We start from the raw sequence: 12,439 nt of genomic DNA on the forward strand, positions 1-12,439 counted from the left end.
CATCCGTCTGTCCATCCGGGGCCCCGGGGAGGGGACAGTTAGGGCAAAGAGGGACAGGGGCTGTGATCGAGGTGACCCTGGGTCTGTGGGCTCGATCCCCATTGTGGGGGGTGCAGGAGGCAGCTGATCAATGGTTCACTCTCGTCATTGATGTTTCTCTCTCCCTCTCCCTCTCTGAAATCAATAAAAACATATTTTTAAAAAGTAAATAGAATTTTTTAAAAAAGAGATCAGGAGACCCTGCCTGTCCAGGGGCTGCCTGGTTTCCCAGGTTCTGATTCTCTGGGCTCCTTCCCAGGCGGGGGCGGGGGGGGGGCCCCGGCCAGGTGAGGGCTTGGCCTGGGCCTGGCGGGGTGGTGGCTGTCACCAGGCGGCTCCTGGGAAGGAGGAGGCTGTGCTCAGACGCCAGCGAGGGGTCCATGTGCGGGGCTGGGGGACCCGGAGGAGGCAGAGTGGCCCAAGGGGAGAGCAGCTCTCCACACCCAATGCAGCGACCGAGGGGGGGTCCTCAGGAGACGGGCTGAGGGTGGGCAGAGGGGCCGCGGACAGAGGGGCCTCCAGGCGTGGACCGGAGCTCGCACCTGCCGGCCGCTTCGTCGTTTGCCGCCCCCGCTGCCGGCGCTGTGCTGGCCGGGCTGAGCCCTGCGGTGGTTCGGGGTGAAGGCTGTCTCCAGGGGCTGGAGGGAGGAGTGTGCCCCCCCCCCGACCCCCCGGGAGCCGCTCATGTCGGCCCTGCAGTGGGAGTGGGAGCAGCCTGCCCTGGCCGGCCTCTGCCTCCCGCAGGCACCCCGGGCACCTCGGGAGGGTCCAGGTGCCCAGCAGCTGGGCCTTGGAAGTCCCAGTGTGACCCGAGGGGCCCCCCGCCTCCCCCCCCCCCCGCCCTGAGCATTGGGGATCGCAGGGGCAGAAGCCGTTCTCGGGCACGTGCTCGGGTTCGAGGGCGCCGGCACCGGGGCAGGGTGCCCTGGGCTTCGGTTCATCCGGGCATTTTCTCGAGGCCCGAGGGGGGCTTTGCGCTGGGCCGGGGGGGCGGGTAGGGGGCGAGCATAAAGGCAGGCAGGACGATGTTTTAAAAAATATGCTTTTTATTGACTTTAGGGAGAGAGGGAGGGAGAGATAGAAACATCGACGAGGAGAGAGAATCAGCGATCAGCTGTCTCCCGCGCGCCCCCCACTGGGGATGGAGCCAGCAACCTGGGCCTGTGCCCTGCCGGGACCAAACCATGACCTCCTGGTTCACAGGTCAGCGCTCAACCCCTGAGCCACGCCGGGCGGGCAAGGGTGACGGTTTCAAATGAGACTGACCACTTAGCAGACGGGGACCCTGCTGCCATCTGGTTCCCAGGGTTAACCTTCATGCCTCTCCCTGATTGTTCCCCAAGGGGTGGCCCACGCTGTCATCCAGGGGCACGGGAGGTGGGGGGCTGGGGGGGACTCCCTGGGCCCCATCCGCACCGGCAGTGCTGTCAGGTTACGCCAGGCCCGGCCCACAGGCGGCAAAGGCCCTCTCGTTTGGACTCGGTTTTCTCTGATCCAGAGCACCTTCCGGGTCCTCGGCCGCTCCGCCCCCCACTCCCTGAGCTTCCCGTCTCCACGCTCCTGCCGAGGGGCCGTCAGCTTCTTGTTGATTCGCAGACGCTCTGCGTTTACCCAGCATCCGCTTCGACCTGGCCTGGCCGACCGTGTAGCTTTCTGTCCTAAGGTTTACATTGGGCCCTGGCTGGCTGCTCAGTGGTTAGAGCATTGGTCCCAGCACTGAAGGGTCTCGGGTTCGATTCCCAGTCAGGGGCACGTATCTGGATCGCAGGTTTGATCCCTGGCCCCAGTCGGGGCGTGTGCAGGAGGCAGCCGTCGATGTGTCTCTCTCTCTCTCTTCTCCCCTCCCACTCTCTCTAAAAAAAATCAGCAGAAAAATAGACCCTCAGGTGAGGACGAACAGGGGGAAAGGGAAGTTCTACGCTCGGATGTGGTCCAGGTGCTCGTCCTTTCCCTGCGTGACGTGTGTTTTCCCGGTCAGCCCTCCCCGTCGCCATCGGACATTCCCGCGCCCGCTTACTAATCATTTTAATACCTTGCTTCTCATTTGTCTTTTACAAACCCATCAGCAGTTAGCGCCGGGTCTGAGGCCTGAGTGACTCTGGTCCGGCCCCTGATTTTTGTCAGCCCCGCGCACCCCCCCCCCACCCCCCCGCCGTCCGCCCTGGGCCCACCCCCGGTTCATCAGGGGATTGGTTCTCGGCTGGGCCTCCCTCCTGCCCCCTGGTCTCTGGGTCCCAGCTCTAAGTCCACATGGCGTTTACTGTCCCTTAAAAACAAGCTTTGATCTCGGCCCGACCCATCTGCGCACCGTTCCATGTCGTGGTGGAGAAATCAGCCAGCTCAGGGATGGGCAGCCCAGGGCGCCCCCGGCCCGGCCAGCGCGGGCCTGACGGACGCGGGGACCCTGCTGGTCAGTCCCAGGGGCACTGGAGTGCTGAGGGGCGTCATGGTCAGCGTGGGGGGCAGAGGCTTCCTGACGAGGGACCCCAGGCCGGCGCCCAGCCCTCTGTCTGTGATTGTGCCTGGGGAGGGCGGGCACCTGCCACCCGTGGCTGTGAGCCCTGGACACGCGGCTGGAGCCACGTGGGGAAATGGTGACATTCTGCATGCATTGGGTTCAATAAAATATTTTTTGAGTATTCGTTTCCATGGCTCCTTTTTCTTTTCTTTTTAAAACTGTGGCCACTAGGGAATGGCCTTTGTGGCTGGAACCCGTGGCTGTCAGACGGGGGGTTTGTAGCTTCGCTGAGGGGGGGGCCGGACCTGCTTTCTGATCGCTGGCCCCGCCCCGCCCCCGTGAGTAGGGGTCTGTTGGGGCCTGGGGGTCAGGCACAGCCCCCTGTGGCTTCCCACTGCAACCTGGTCCCTGCACAGCCTCTGGCCTGGTCTGGGGGGGTGCGCTGAGTGTTGTGGGGGCTCAGGTGATGGGGCACTGGGCAGCCCCCTCCCAGGTCACCTGCTGTCATTGTGGGGACATGGGCAGCCTGGGGGCCTCTAGAGCTCCTTCACCCCCCACGGGCACAGGGACCGGGGATCGGGCCCCACACTGTGCCTCACTGGGGGTCCTGTGGGAGCCCCGGCCAGTGGACTCCCCCCACCCCATCCCCAGGCTCCAGATGGCGGCCGGGCCGTGGGGTGTGCGGGGGCCAGGGGGGCCTCTGGGCCCTCAGGTGGATGTTGCTGGCGGGTGTGTGTGTGTGGATTTGAAATGTTACCCTGCCATCTTTTATTGAAGAGGGAGAAGGGAGGGCGGGGGGAGATGGGATATTCATTTAGCCACCGGTTAGCAGCCCTTTCTCCACAGCCTCTGTCACGGCGGGGGGAGTGGGAGGGGGGGGTCCCCGCAGTGCTGGAGTGTTTAACCCGAGAGGACTCTCAGCCGAGGCCCCACCCCCTTGACGGCCTGTGGGCTGGCGCCTCTCAGTGGATGCTTCAGGCCGCTGGGCGGAGACGCGGATTAAACAAACACCAGGCGACCTGGTGTGCTTTCCTGTGACCTTCCCACCTGCCACTCTTCCCCGAAACCCGCCCCCCGCACCCCGAACCTGCCGTCAGCCCCGCGTTCTCCGTCCTCCCCTCCAGTGGACAGAACCGAGTATTCAGCTCCAGTTCCATGGGTTCCCGCAGGCTGGGCTCAGACCCCGGCCTTGACCTTGACCTTGACCCGAGTGTTGGTGCCGCACAGAGCTCCGTGCGGGGTCCTCAGTCCTGGCTGCTTGGGGGAGCGGAGGCTTGTACATTTGGGTGCACAGGATAAGTGGGCATCACAGCCTCTTGCTCCCAAGCACCTCGGGCGTCTATTTGCGATTCCTCGCGAATAAAGCGATTTTTAAAATACTACAAACCAGAGCCCACGGAGCCTCCGCCTTCTTAGAAGCGGACTGTGTAGGCCTTGCAGCTCTAACCTGGTGAAGCCGGCTTCCGCCAGGAGGTGTTGGGGTGTCTTTTTTTTTATTGATCTCAGAGAGGAAGGGAGAGGGAGGGAGAGAGAAACATCAATGAGGAGAGAGACTCATCGATCGGCTGCAAGCAGGGCCTGTGCCCTGACCGGGAATCGAACCCTGACCTGCTGGTTCATAGGTCGACGCCCCACCCCTGAGCCACGCGGCTGGACGTGGCTGTCTGTATTGCGTCCGTCTCAGGCCGTTTCCTCTTTGCGCTGTGGCTGGAGGGCCCCGAGCAGGGACATCGATCCGGCTGTCCGTCCATCAGACGCATCCGGGCTGCGAGGGCCGCTTTAAGACTTGGCTTTCCTTGGGCACCTTCGCAGCCCCACTCGGAGTCTGTTAAACTCCCGTTTCCTGCCATCACTTTATTTACTTATTATTTTTCTAATCCTCACGAGGTTATTTTTTTTCATTGATCTTTAGAGAGAGTGGGAGGGAGGGAGGAGAGGGGGAGCTAGAGAGAGAAGCGTTGATGTGAGAGACACACATCAACTGGTTGCCTCCTGCACATGCCCGACTGGGACCAGGGGTCGAACCTGCAACCGAGGTCCGAGCCCTTGATCCGGAATCGAGCGTGAGACCCTTTGGTCCGCAGGCTGACGCTCTAACCACTGGGCACACCGGCCAGGGCTTCCTGCCACCGTTTTCCTTTTCCTCGTTAACAGGGACCTTGGCAGGGTCCGTGAGACCAAACATGTTCCGAGAGTCATTGAACTCTATCGACCTGTTTTTATAGCTTGAGGTCCCCGCCCCCCCCCCCCCCCCAGACATAGCTGGCCCACAGGCGGCCTTACCCGCCCTCCCCAGCTGGCTGTGCTGCTCCTCCCTCCGCTCTGTGCAGCCTCCCCCAGAACCGGGGTCTGCTGAGACGCAGGGCGCCCGGCTCCGGCTCCGTGGGAATTCAGACGGCCCGCTTTTCACTGTCTTCCTCCTGCCACCCGTGGGAGATGCGCAGCGTGGAACGGAGCTGCTGTTTATGCCGAACGCGGGCGGACCCGCCCCGTGCTCCCCCCCCCCCCCCGTGCTCCCCGCGTCGTCCGGGGTTAATAAGTAAACACCCCCAGGTGTGTGCGTTTCCCAGGGACCTGCCGATCCAGGAGGCCAGGCCCATGTGAGGTCAGGACCCCGCGCAGGCCTCGGCCTCCTGGGATGGATCTGGAACGAACCGGGGTGCGGACGGCCGCCTCTCCGCCTCTGGCCGCCGCCCGGCTCCTCAGCCCGTCCAGCAGGGCCCCTGCCTCTGAGCTTGGGCAGCAGAGGTGCCACGTGTGACCATCACCCAGCCACTGTGGGCGGTGAGGCGGGGTCCTCGCGCCGGGCCAGCTGCCAGGTGTGGGGTCCGGGGAGCCGGGGCGGCGCAGGGTGCTGCCTCCGGCTGTCAGTTTTGGTTTGAGTTTGATTTTAGCTGAAACAGCCTCAGACCCGCCCACCCTGGTTTCCTACAAAGACCCTCCGGGTTGTACACACCCCCGTTCAGACCCAGGTCCCTGTGTTGTACGCAGCCTGCAAAGTGACCAGGCATAGCCAGGCGCAGCGCTGGCACTCCAGGCGTGCCCTGACGTCCGGCCGTCTAACCCCACCCCAGGGCCGGTCACGGGGCCCTGTGGTGCAGCCCCTGTCGCCCCGGCCCCCAGCCCACCCACTCCTCCGAGATCTGTGGGCTCCGTGTGCTGTGTCTGCTCCGGGCGGCTCTGCATGTGCCCATTTACCAGATGCTGACACTGAGGCCAGTGCTACCCTGAAGCCCAGGGGCTTTCTGGAGCCACACCCCTCCTGTGAGGGAGTGGCCGGGCAGCTGGCGGGGTGCCTCGGCCACTGGCGGTCCCCAGTGCCTCACTAGCGGCCACTCCTGCCCGACCTGGCTTGCCATCGACCCGCCCGCGGGCTCCTCGTTAGCGGTGGCCCTGGCCTGGGAGTGGGACTGCACCATCCTCGCACCCTGTCCGCTTTCTCTCGGCGCCCATTGGGTTTGCAGGCAGCAGAGGGTGAGCAGGGGAGGGAGGAGCCACCTGAACCGGAGCATCAGGGCCCAGCTCCGGTGTCTGCTGGGTGGTCCCTTGGATGTGGCGACACGGCACCTCTCCTGCTGTCCAGAGCGCCAGGACATGACCCCTCACCCCAGGTCATGACCCTGACCCCCAGGACATGGCCCCTTGCCCCCAGGTCATGACCCTCACCCTCAGATCACGACCCTCACCTCCAGTTCATGACCCTGACCCCCAATGCCCTGACCTTCACCCCAGGTCATGACCCCTGCCCCCAGGGAAGGCTGGGTGCACCTCTGTGTCTCTGCCACTGTGAGTCTTTAAAGTTACAGCTGCAGACGGGGCTCGAGGGCACCTGGCGCTGTGGCTGTCATCACAGTCGCCCGGGAGCTTAGCGACAGCCTGGACCGGCCTCCCAGACACTCACTCGGGGTCCCTGGTGCTGGTGTGTTTTCAAAGCTGCGTCCGCTGCCTGCGCCCCCGGGGAGCCGCGCCCCCGCCCCTGGAGCCGGGCCAGGGCGGGAATCGTCATGCAGACAGCACGGCACGGTGCCGGTCACTTATGCTCACGTCACGTGTCACCGTGCCCCGCCTGCCGGTGTGGACCCACACGGCTGTACTGCCTCGCACGGCGGCTCCTGCGCTGTAATTAGGGAGCCACCAGGGCGGGCGCCAGGTGCCGCCACCTGTGATTACCGGGCGCCCACGCCGGCTCCGGGGCCGGGGGGGGGGGGGGGGGGGGAGGGGAGGCCGCACCACCCTGAGCCTGTCGCCCCGGGCGTGCCAGCCCGGCCACCTCGCTCCGATGGACGGACGGACGGACGGATTCCCGCCCCCGACGCGCTCTTCCCTCGCGGTGCCCGCGCTGAGAGTCCGAGGCCTCGGTGATGCAGGGCCTCCCTGCGCTCTGACGGGGACGTGGGCATTGCCCGGGGACTGGAATTTTTATTTCAGAAAGAAAAGCTGCTGTTTGGTCAGTTAACCGGCTGGTGACGCCGGCTGGTCTGCAGGGGCTTGGGGAAGGACGGAAGGATGGACGGTCTGAGCTCTGTCGCCGGGCGGGGGGGTCCTGCCGGTGACAGTGCCGGGCAGGTGGGATCTGGGGACACCTGCGGGGGGAGGGGGGCGGGGCCAGAGGTCGCCGCGGTCCCCACACGGTTTTCCTGTGGAACCTCCAGACGACGAAGCATTGAGCACCCTGGGCGGCCGCACAGAACAGCGGCCCCACCTGGCTGGTCTCCAGGCCCTCGATGCCTCGGGGCGGCGTCTCTGGGGTGGGGGTGGCCCGTGCCTGTGTCGGGAGTCCCTGGGACAGTGGGAGGGGCTGGGAGAGCCCCCGGTGGTGGTGGTGGCCGCAGTGCACACCTGGCCGCTCCGGCCCAGCGCCCCCTCCGCTCCGCAGGCTGCGCAGTGGAGACGCCTGGGATGCTTCCCCCTCCTCGCCCCTCCCCTCCGCCCTCCCTCCCTCCCTTCTCCCAGGAGCTGTTTCCAGCGCAGAGAAAAGGGTACAGGATAATGTAGCTCACACCCCCCCCCCCCCCAGCTTTATCAAAGCCTGACATTTGCAGAGACGGTTTTTAAGGAAATAAAATGTTACAAGTGGTGTTACAGCCTCCTGGGACACGGCCACTCCCCGGGCGGCTCTGTCTCCCCCACACCCCTCCGTCTGTCCCTCCGCCCGCCCCCGGGTGATGTGAGTGCCGTGCCCTCCTCTCCTCAGGAATGTATGTGCGGGGTCCCCGCGTGCAGGGGCCCGCTCCCTCCCAGGCTGTGCTGTTCGTGGGAGAGCGATCCCGCCCGAGCAGGCAGACCCTGGACCACAGGGGCCCACGCCTGCCCCGTCGTCAAGGGGACGCCCCTGTGGCTCGTCCTGTGCGTGTGGCCTTGGCCTCCCGTATCAGAGTCCTTGGAGGAGAGGAGGCACCGTGGCCCGGCCTCCACCCGCTCCCGGCAGCCCTGGTTCTCACCGGCTTTCGTCCCCTCCTTTCTGGACCCCTGCCCAGAGCTGGGGGTCACGGTGTCCTCTGTGCGCCCGCTGAGCCGTGCGGGGCGGAGTCGGCGCCCCCGCGTGGGCCTTTGCGGGGACGTCATTGCCTGGATGGGAAGGAGGCTGTGGCCCCAGCTCCAGGGACTCTCGGGGACCCCGGGGCCCCGCTGGGCAGCCTCAGTCCTGGGCCGGCCCTGCCTGTGGGCTCCAGTTGTGCAGCTTCCTGTCCCTGCTCTGTGCGTGGCTGAGGGTCCACGTGGCGTGAACGTGGCACCACTGCAACCTGAGCCACACTTCCTGCCGCGACAGGGCGAGCATTTCCTCTCCCCTGGAAAGTCCTGGAAAGTTTCAAACTGCCCGGCCCCTGGTTGGTCCCTGCACCCTGGCCAGGACTGCGGCTTGTGAGGGCTCCTTTGTTTATTTTTTAAAATATATTTTTATTGCTTTTAGAGAGGAAGGGAGAGGGGGAGAGAGATAGAGACATCAGTGATGGGAATCATGGACCGGCTGCCTCCTGCACACTCCCCACTGGGATCGAGCCCGCAACCCAGGCACGTGCCCTGACCGGGAATTGAACTGTGACCTCCTGGTTCACAGACGACACACTCAACCACTGGTGCCAGCACTGGGCAGAGCTCGCCCGGTCCCGGGAGGCGTGGGGCGCCCGCTGTCACCCCCTTGGAGACCCTGAGTGCTCACACCGGGCCCTGCAACGCCACAGCGACGAAGGCCCACCTGACACCGGGCGTCTGTCCTTAACATTCCGTCCCCCTCCCAGGCGCCGGGCACCATGCCGCGCAGCCCCACGTCCAGCGAGGACGAGATGGCCCAGAGCGTGTCCGACTACTCCCTGGGCTCCGAGTCGGACAGCTCCAAGGAGGAGACCATCTACGACACCATCCGGGCCACGGCGGGGAAGCCGGGCGGCGCCCGGACGGAGGAGGGCCAGGGCCACACGCTGGTCATCCGCATCCTCATCCAGGACCTGCAGCAGACGGTGAGCCTGTCCCCTCCACACACACCCAGGTCTTCCGCTCCCACCTGCTCCCTGCCTGGCGGGTGGGCCCAGGCTCCGGCAGAGGCAGAGCGTCTCCTCCCAGAGGCAAAAGCGGGGCAGGGGGTCGGCTCCCATCAGAGAAACGCTGCGGCCAGTCCGCTGCGCCACCTGCTGGCCGCGTGGTGCAGATGCCATTCCTTGGCTGTCACCTGCTGGGCGGCAGGTCCCGGCACACGCGTGGGCCTGGTGAGCGGCCAGGTGTGTCCTCTCGCCCCAGGTGCGGCCCTCGCCCTTGCGAGTGACTCTGTCTCTGAGCCTCACACCTCCAGGGCCTGGAGGTAGAACCCTGAGTGAGAGCCGTGGCATCGGCAGGGAGCGGCCGGGCGGGTGGCCTCCGCTCTCTGGACCGGCAGGGCAGCGCGCAGGGCTCCCCGTGGGCGTGCGCTGGCACCGGTGCGCGCACTGGGCCTCCTGAGCAGGCGGCGTGTGCCAGAGCCAATGGGAACCGGTTCCTTGGTGGCTCTGTTTCCGGGGGACGGAGCGAGGGAGGGGGACGGGGCTGCCCCGGCACAGCTGTCCCGTCTCGAATCCACACTGAGCGTCATGTCCCTAGTGCAGCCCAGAGGAAAGCGGGAGACGGTGACACGCTGTCGGGGCTCCTGCGTGTGCACAACTCCGGCCCGTGCCCACCTCCACCCACGAGTGGCACCAGTAGCTCCGTTGCCTCGTGCCCATCCCCACTGCGCGTGCCCATCCCCACTGCGCCCTCCCATCCCCACTGCACCTGCCCATCCCCTGCCCATCCCCACTACGCATGCCCATCGTGCCCATCCCCACTGCACCTGCCCATCCCCACTGCACCTGCCCATCCCCACTGCACGTGCCCATCCCCACTGTGCGCTCCCATCCCCACTGCGCGTGCCCATCGAGTTGGCGCTTTCATTCAGGAGGGAGCACGCAGCTGCTGCCCTGACCTCAGGGGTCATCCAGCCCCTGCCCCCCCCCCAGTCTCTCCCCAAAGCAGCCCCAGGCCCCTGCCTCTCGCGGCCCCGCCCCGTCAGCTGATGAACGCTCCCTAATCCATCACTTGCTTCCGATGGATGTCCCATGGGCTTGTCGTTGATCGAGACGGAGCCCCTGCAGCAAGGCCTCCTTCGGTCCCTAAGCCCTTCTTGGCCGTCTCCTCGCAGACACGGTGGCCACTTGCTTTTGCGTCCGAGGTCCCGGGTTCTGACTGCTGGGGGCCGGCACCTGTCTGGGCGCTGCTTTCTGAGCCATTTCCTCAGGCGGTGGCCGAGGACCAGGCGCGCCCCCCTCCCCCCCCCCGTTGTCCTCTTGGTCTGCAAAGACGCGGAGGGGCCTCCATTGTGGGGGAGGGTTCTAGAAGGCCTGGGCAGGAGAGGTTCCGACCTTGAGGGGAGCGGTTGTGACCTTGACAAGCTCCCGTTGGCACGTTGCTGGGCAGGTGTCTGATTCAGCCCCCCGGCCCCTGGGGGGTAGCGCTCTGTCTCCTTCCAGGAGTCCTGAGTCTGCGGCAGCCCCTCCTTGTAGTCCCAGGCCTGTCCTTGGTCCTGGGGGCATCTGTCCAGAGGGGACGCTGCAGTTGGGGGTGCCTTCTGCCTTGTTCCCTGTGGCATCCCTTCTGCCCCAGGCCTGGCTCCTGCCCCGGGCTCCCTCCTGCCCCAGCTGGTTTCCCCTTCCAGCAGAGTCATCCCCCCCCCAGCCCCCCCCCCCCCCCAGTGAAGCTGGGGAGGCCCGGGCTGCTCTCTGTTCTTCGCACACCCAGCCCTCCTGCCGCATCTGTGCGAAGGGCGTGGGTGTCCTCGCTCACATCTCCAGCTCCCGCCTCCCGCGAGGGCCCAGATCTCATTTCCACCCTAACACCTTCTTGCTCCTGAGAGCTCCCTCCACCACAGCAGATGCCCTGAGCCTCTAACCCGCCTGGCCTGTCCCCCCACCTGTCCCCCCTTCCACCCCCCCCCCCCACTCTCAGCCAGGGGTCACCTTTAAAAAACTGTATCCAGGTCTCATTTATGAGCACAGAACCCGTTCATTTGAAGTCCCTTGTTCAACAATTGTTGGCATTTTGCTGAGTCATGCAGCCTTTGACCCTGGAGAGGGACAGAGGGAGCGTTCAGCCAAAGGGACCTCGTTTCCCGGGGGTGGTGGGGGCAGGGGCGGGGGCTCCTGGCCGCCTGCTGAGCCAAGCTCATTATCTTGGGGATCGGATCCCCTCACCCAGCAGGCGGGGGCCGGCCTGAGCTGGGGGACAATAGCGGGGCTATACCCACACCCCCAGACACGCAGATACCCCCTGTGGGAACTGGTCCCAGCCCCAGGGCCAGTCCAGCCTCATGTGGCTCTGAATGCGTCCTGGGAAGAAGCAGGTCCCCGAGCCCTGCCGGTGGCTGTGTGGGGGAAACAGCTTGACCCGGGGGAGTCCCAGGGAGGGGACGGGGACGCGGCCACCCTGAGTCACTCCCGATCGGGGTGGGGGCGCCGCCCACATGTTGAGCTCTGTGAGGTGTAGCTCTGTGGCCAGTGCTGTGGCTCCCCCCACCTGCCTCGCCGTGTGGTCGGTGGGTGTCGGTGTGGGAAGCTGTGAGCAGTGGGCGTGGATGGACTTCGCCCCGTGAGGGGCCCAGGCAGGACGCCCACCTGAATCTGAGAGCGCCAAGGGCGTGGGCTGTACGAGAAGGCGCCTCCAGGTTGCTCGCGCCGTGGCTCTGCAGGTGTGTTCCCAGACGGCGGCCACGGCCTGCACTTGGGACGTGGGAGACACGCAGGTTGTAGGGCCCTGGCCAGACCTGTGGAGTCAGACAGTCTCCTGGTGGGGAGGGTGGACGGTCTGTGTCCAGCAGGCGCTGGACTCTGAGAGGCCGACAGGAGAGAGGCGCCCAGGGTGGGGGCGGTCATTGATGACCGAAGATTTGAGTCAGTGGTGAGAGTCATTGGTGAAGGGTCATTGGTGAGGGTCATCGGTGAAGGTCATCGGTGAAGGTCATCGGTGAAAGGTCATTGGTGAGGATCATTGGTGAGAGTCATCGGTGAAGGGTCATTGGTGAGGGTCATTGGTGAGAGTCATTGGTGAAGGGTCATTGGTGAGGGTCATTGGTGAAGGTCATCGGTGAAGGTCATCGGTGAAGGGTCATTGGTGAGGGTCATTGGTGAGAGTCATTGGTGAAGGGTCATTGGTGAGGGTCATTGGTGAGAGTCATCGGTGAAGGTCATCGGTGAAGGGTCATTGGTGAGGGTCATTGGTGAGAGCCATCGGTGAGGGTCATTGGTGAAGGGTCATCGATGAGAATCATGGTGAGGGTCATTAGTGAGAGTCACCGGTCATCAGTGAGGGTCTATGATGAGGGTCATTGGTGAAGGTCATCGGTGAGGGTCCAGGCCACAGAAACCAGTGTCTCCATCTCAGCGTTTCCCGTTTACAGTGACCAGGTGTCTCCCCTCCTCACCCCAAAGCAATAAGAGGGCC

The 12,439-nt window shown here is 65.1% G+C and overlaps 1 protein-coding gene across 1 annotated transcript in view; it reads left to right on the forward strand.

The window, feature by feature from the left end:
• The window catches only part of SHANK2 (SH3 and multiple ankyrin repeat domains 2), a 168,131-nt gene that overhangs the window by 3,050 nt on the left and 152,642 nt on the right, over positions 1-12,439 (forward strand). Inside the window, exon 2 of the mRNA XM_036295830.1 lies at positions 8,737-8,955. Within this exon, the coding sequence (XP_036151723.1) occupies positions 8,749-8,955 (207 nt within the window). The 5' untranslated portion in view covers positions 8,737-8,748. The remainder of the gene's footprint in view (positions 1-8,736; positions 8,956-12,439) is intronic.

The sequence above is a fragment of the Myotis myotis genome, unplaced genomic scaffold (genome assembly GCF_014108235.1).
Source record: "Myotis myotis isolate mMyoMyo1 unplaced genomic scaffold, mMyoMyo1.p scaffold_m19_p_27, whole genome shotgun sequence".
Lineage (NCBI taxonomy): Eukaryota > Metazoa > Chordata > Mammalia > Chiroptera > Vespertilionidae > Myotis > Myotis myotis.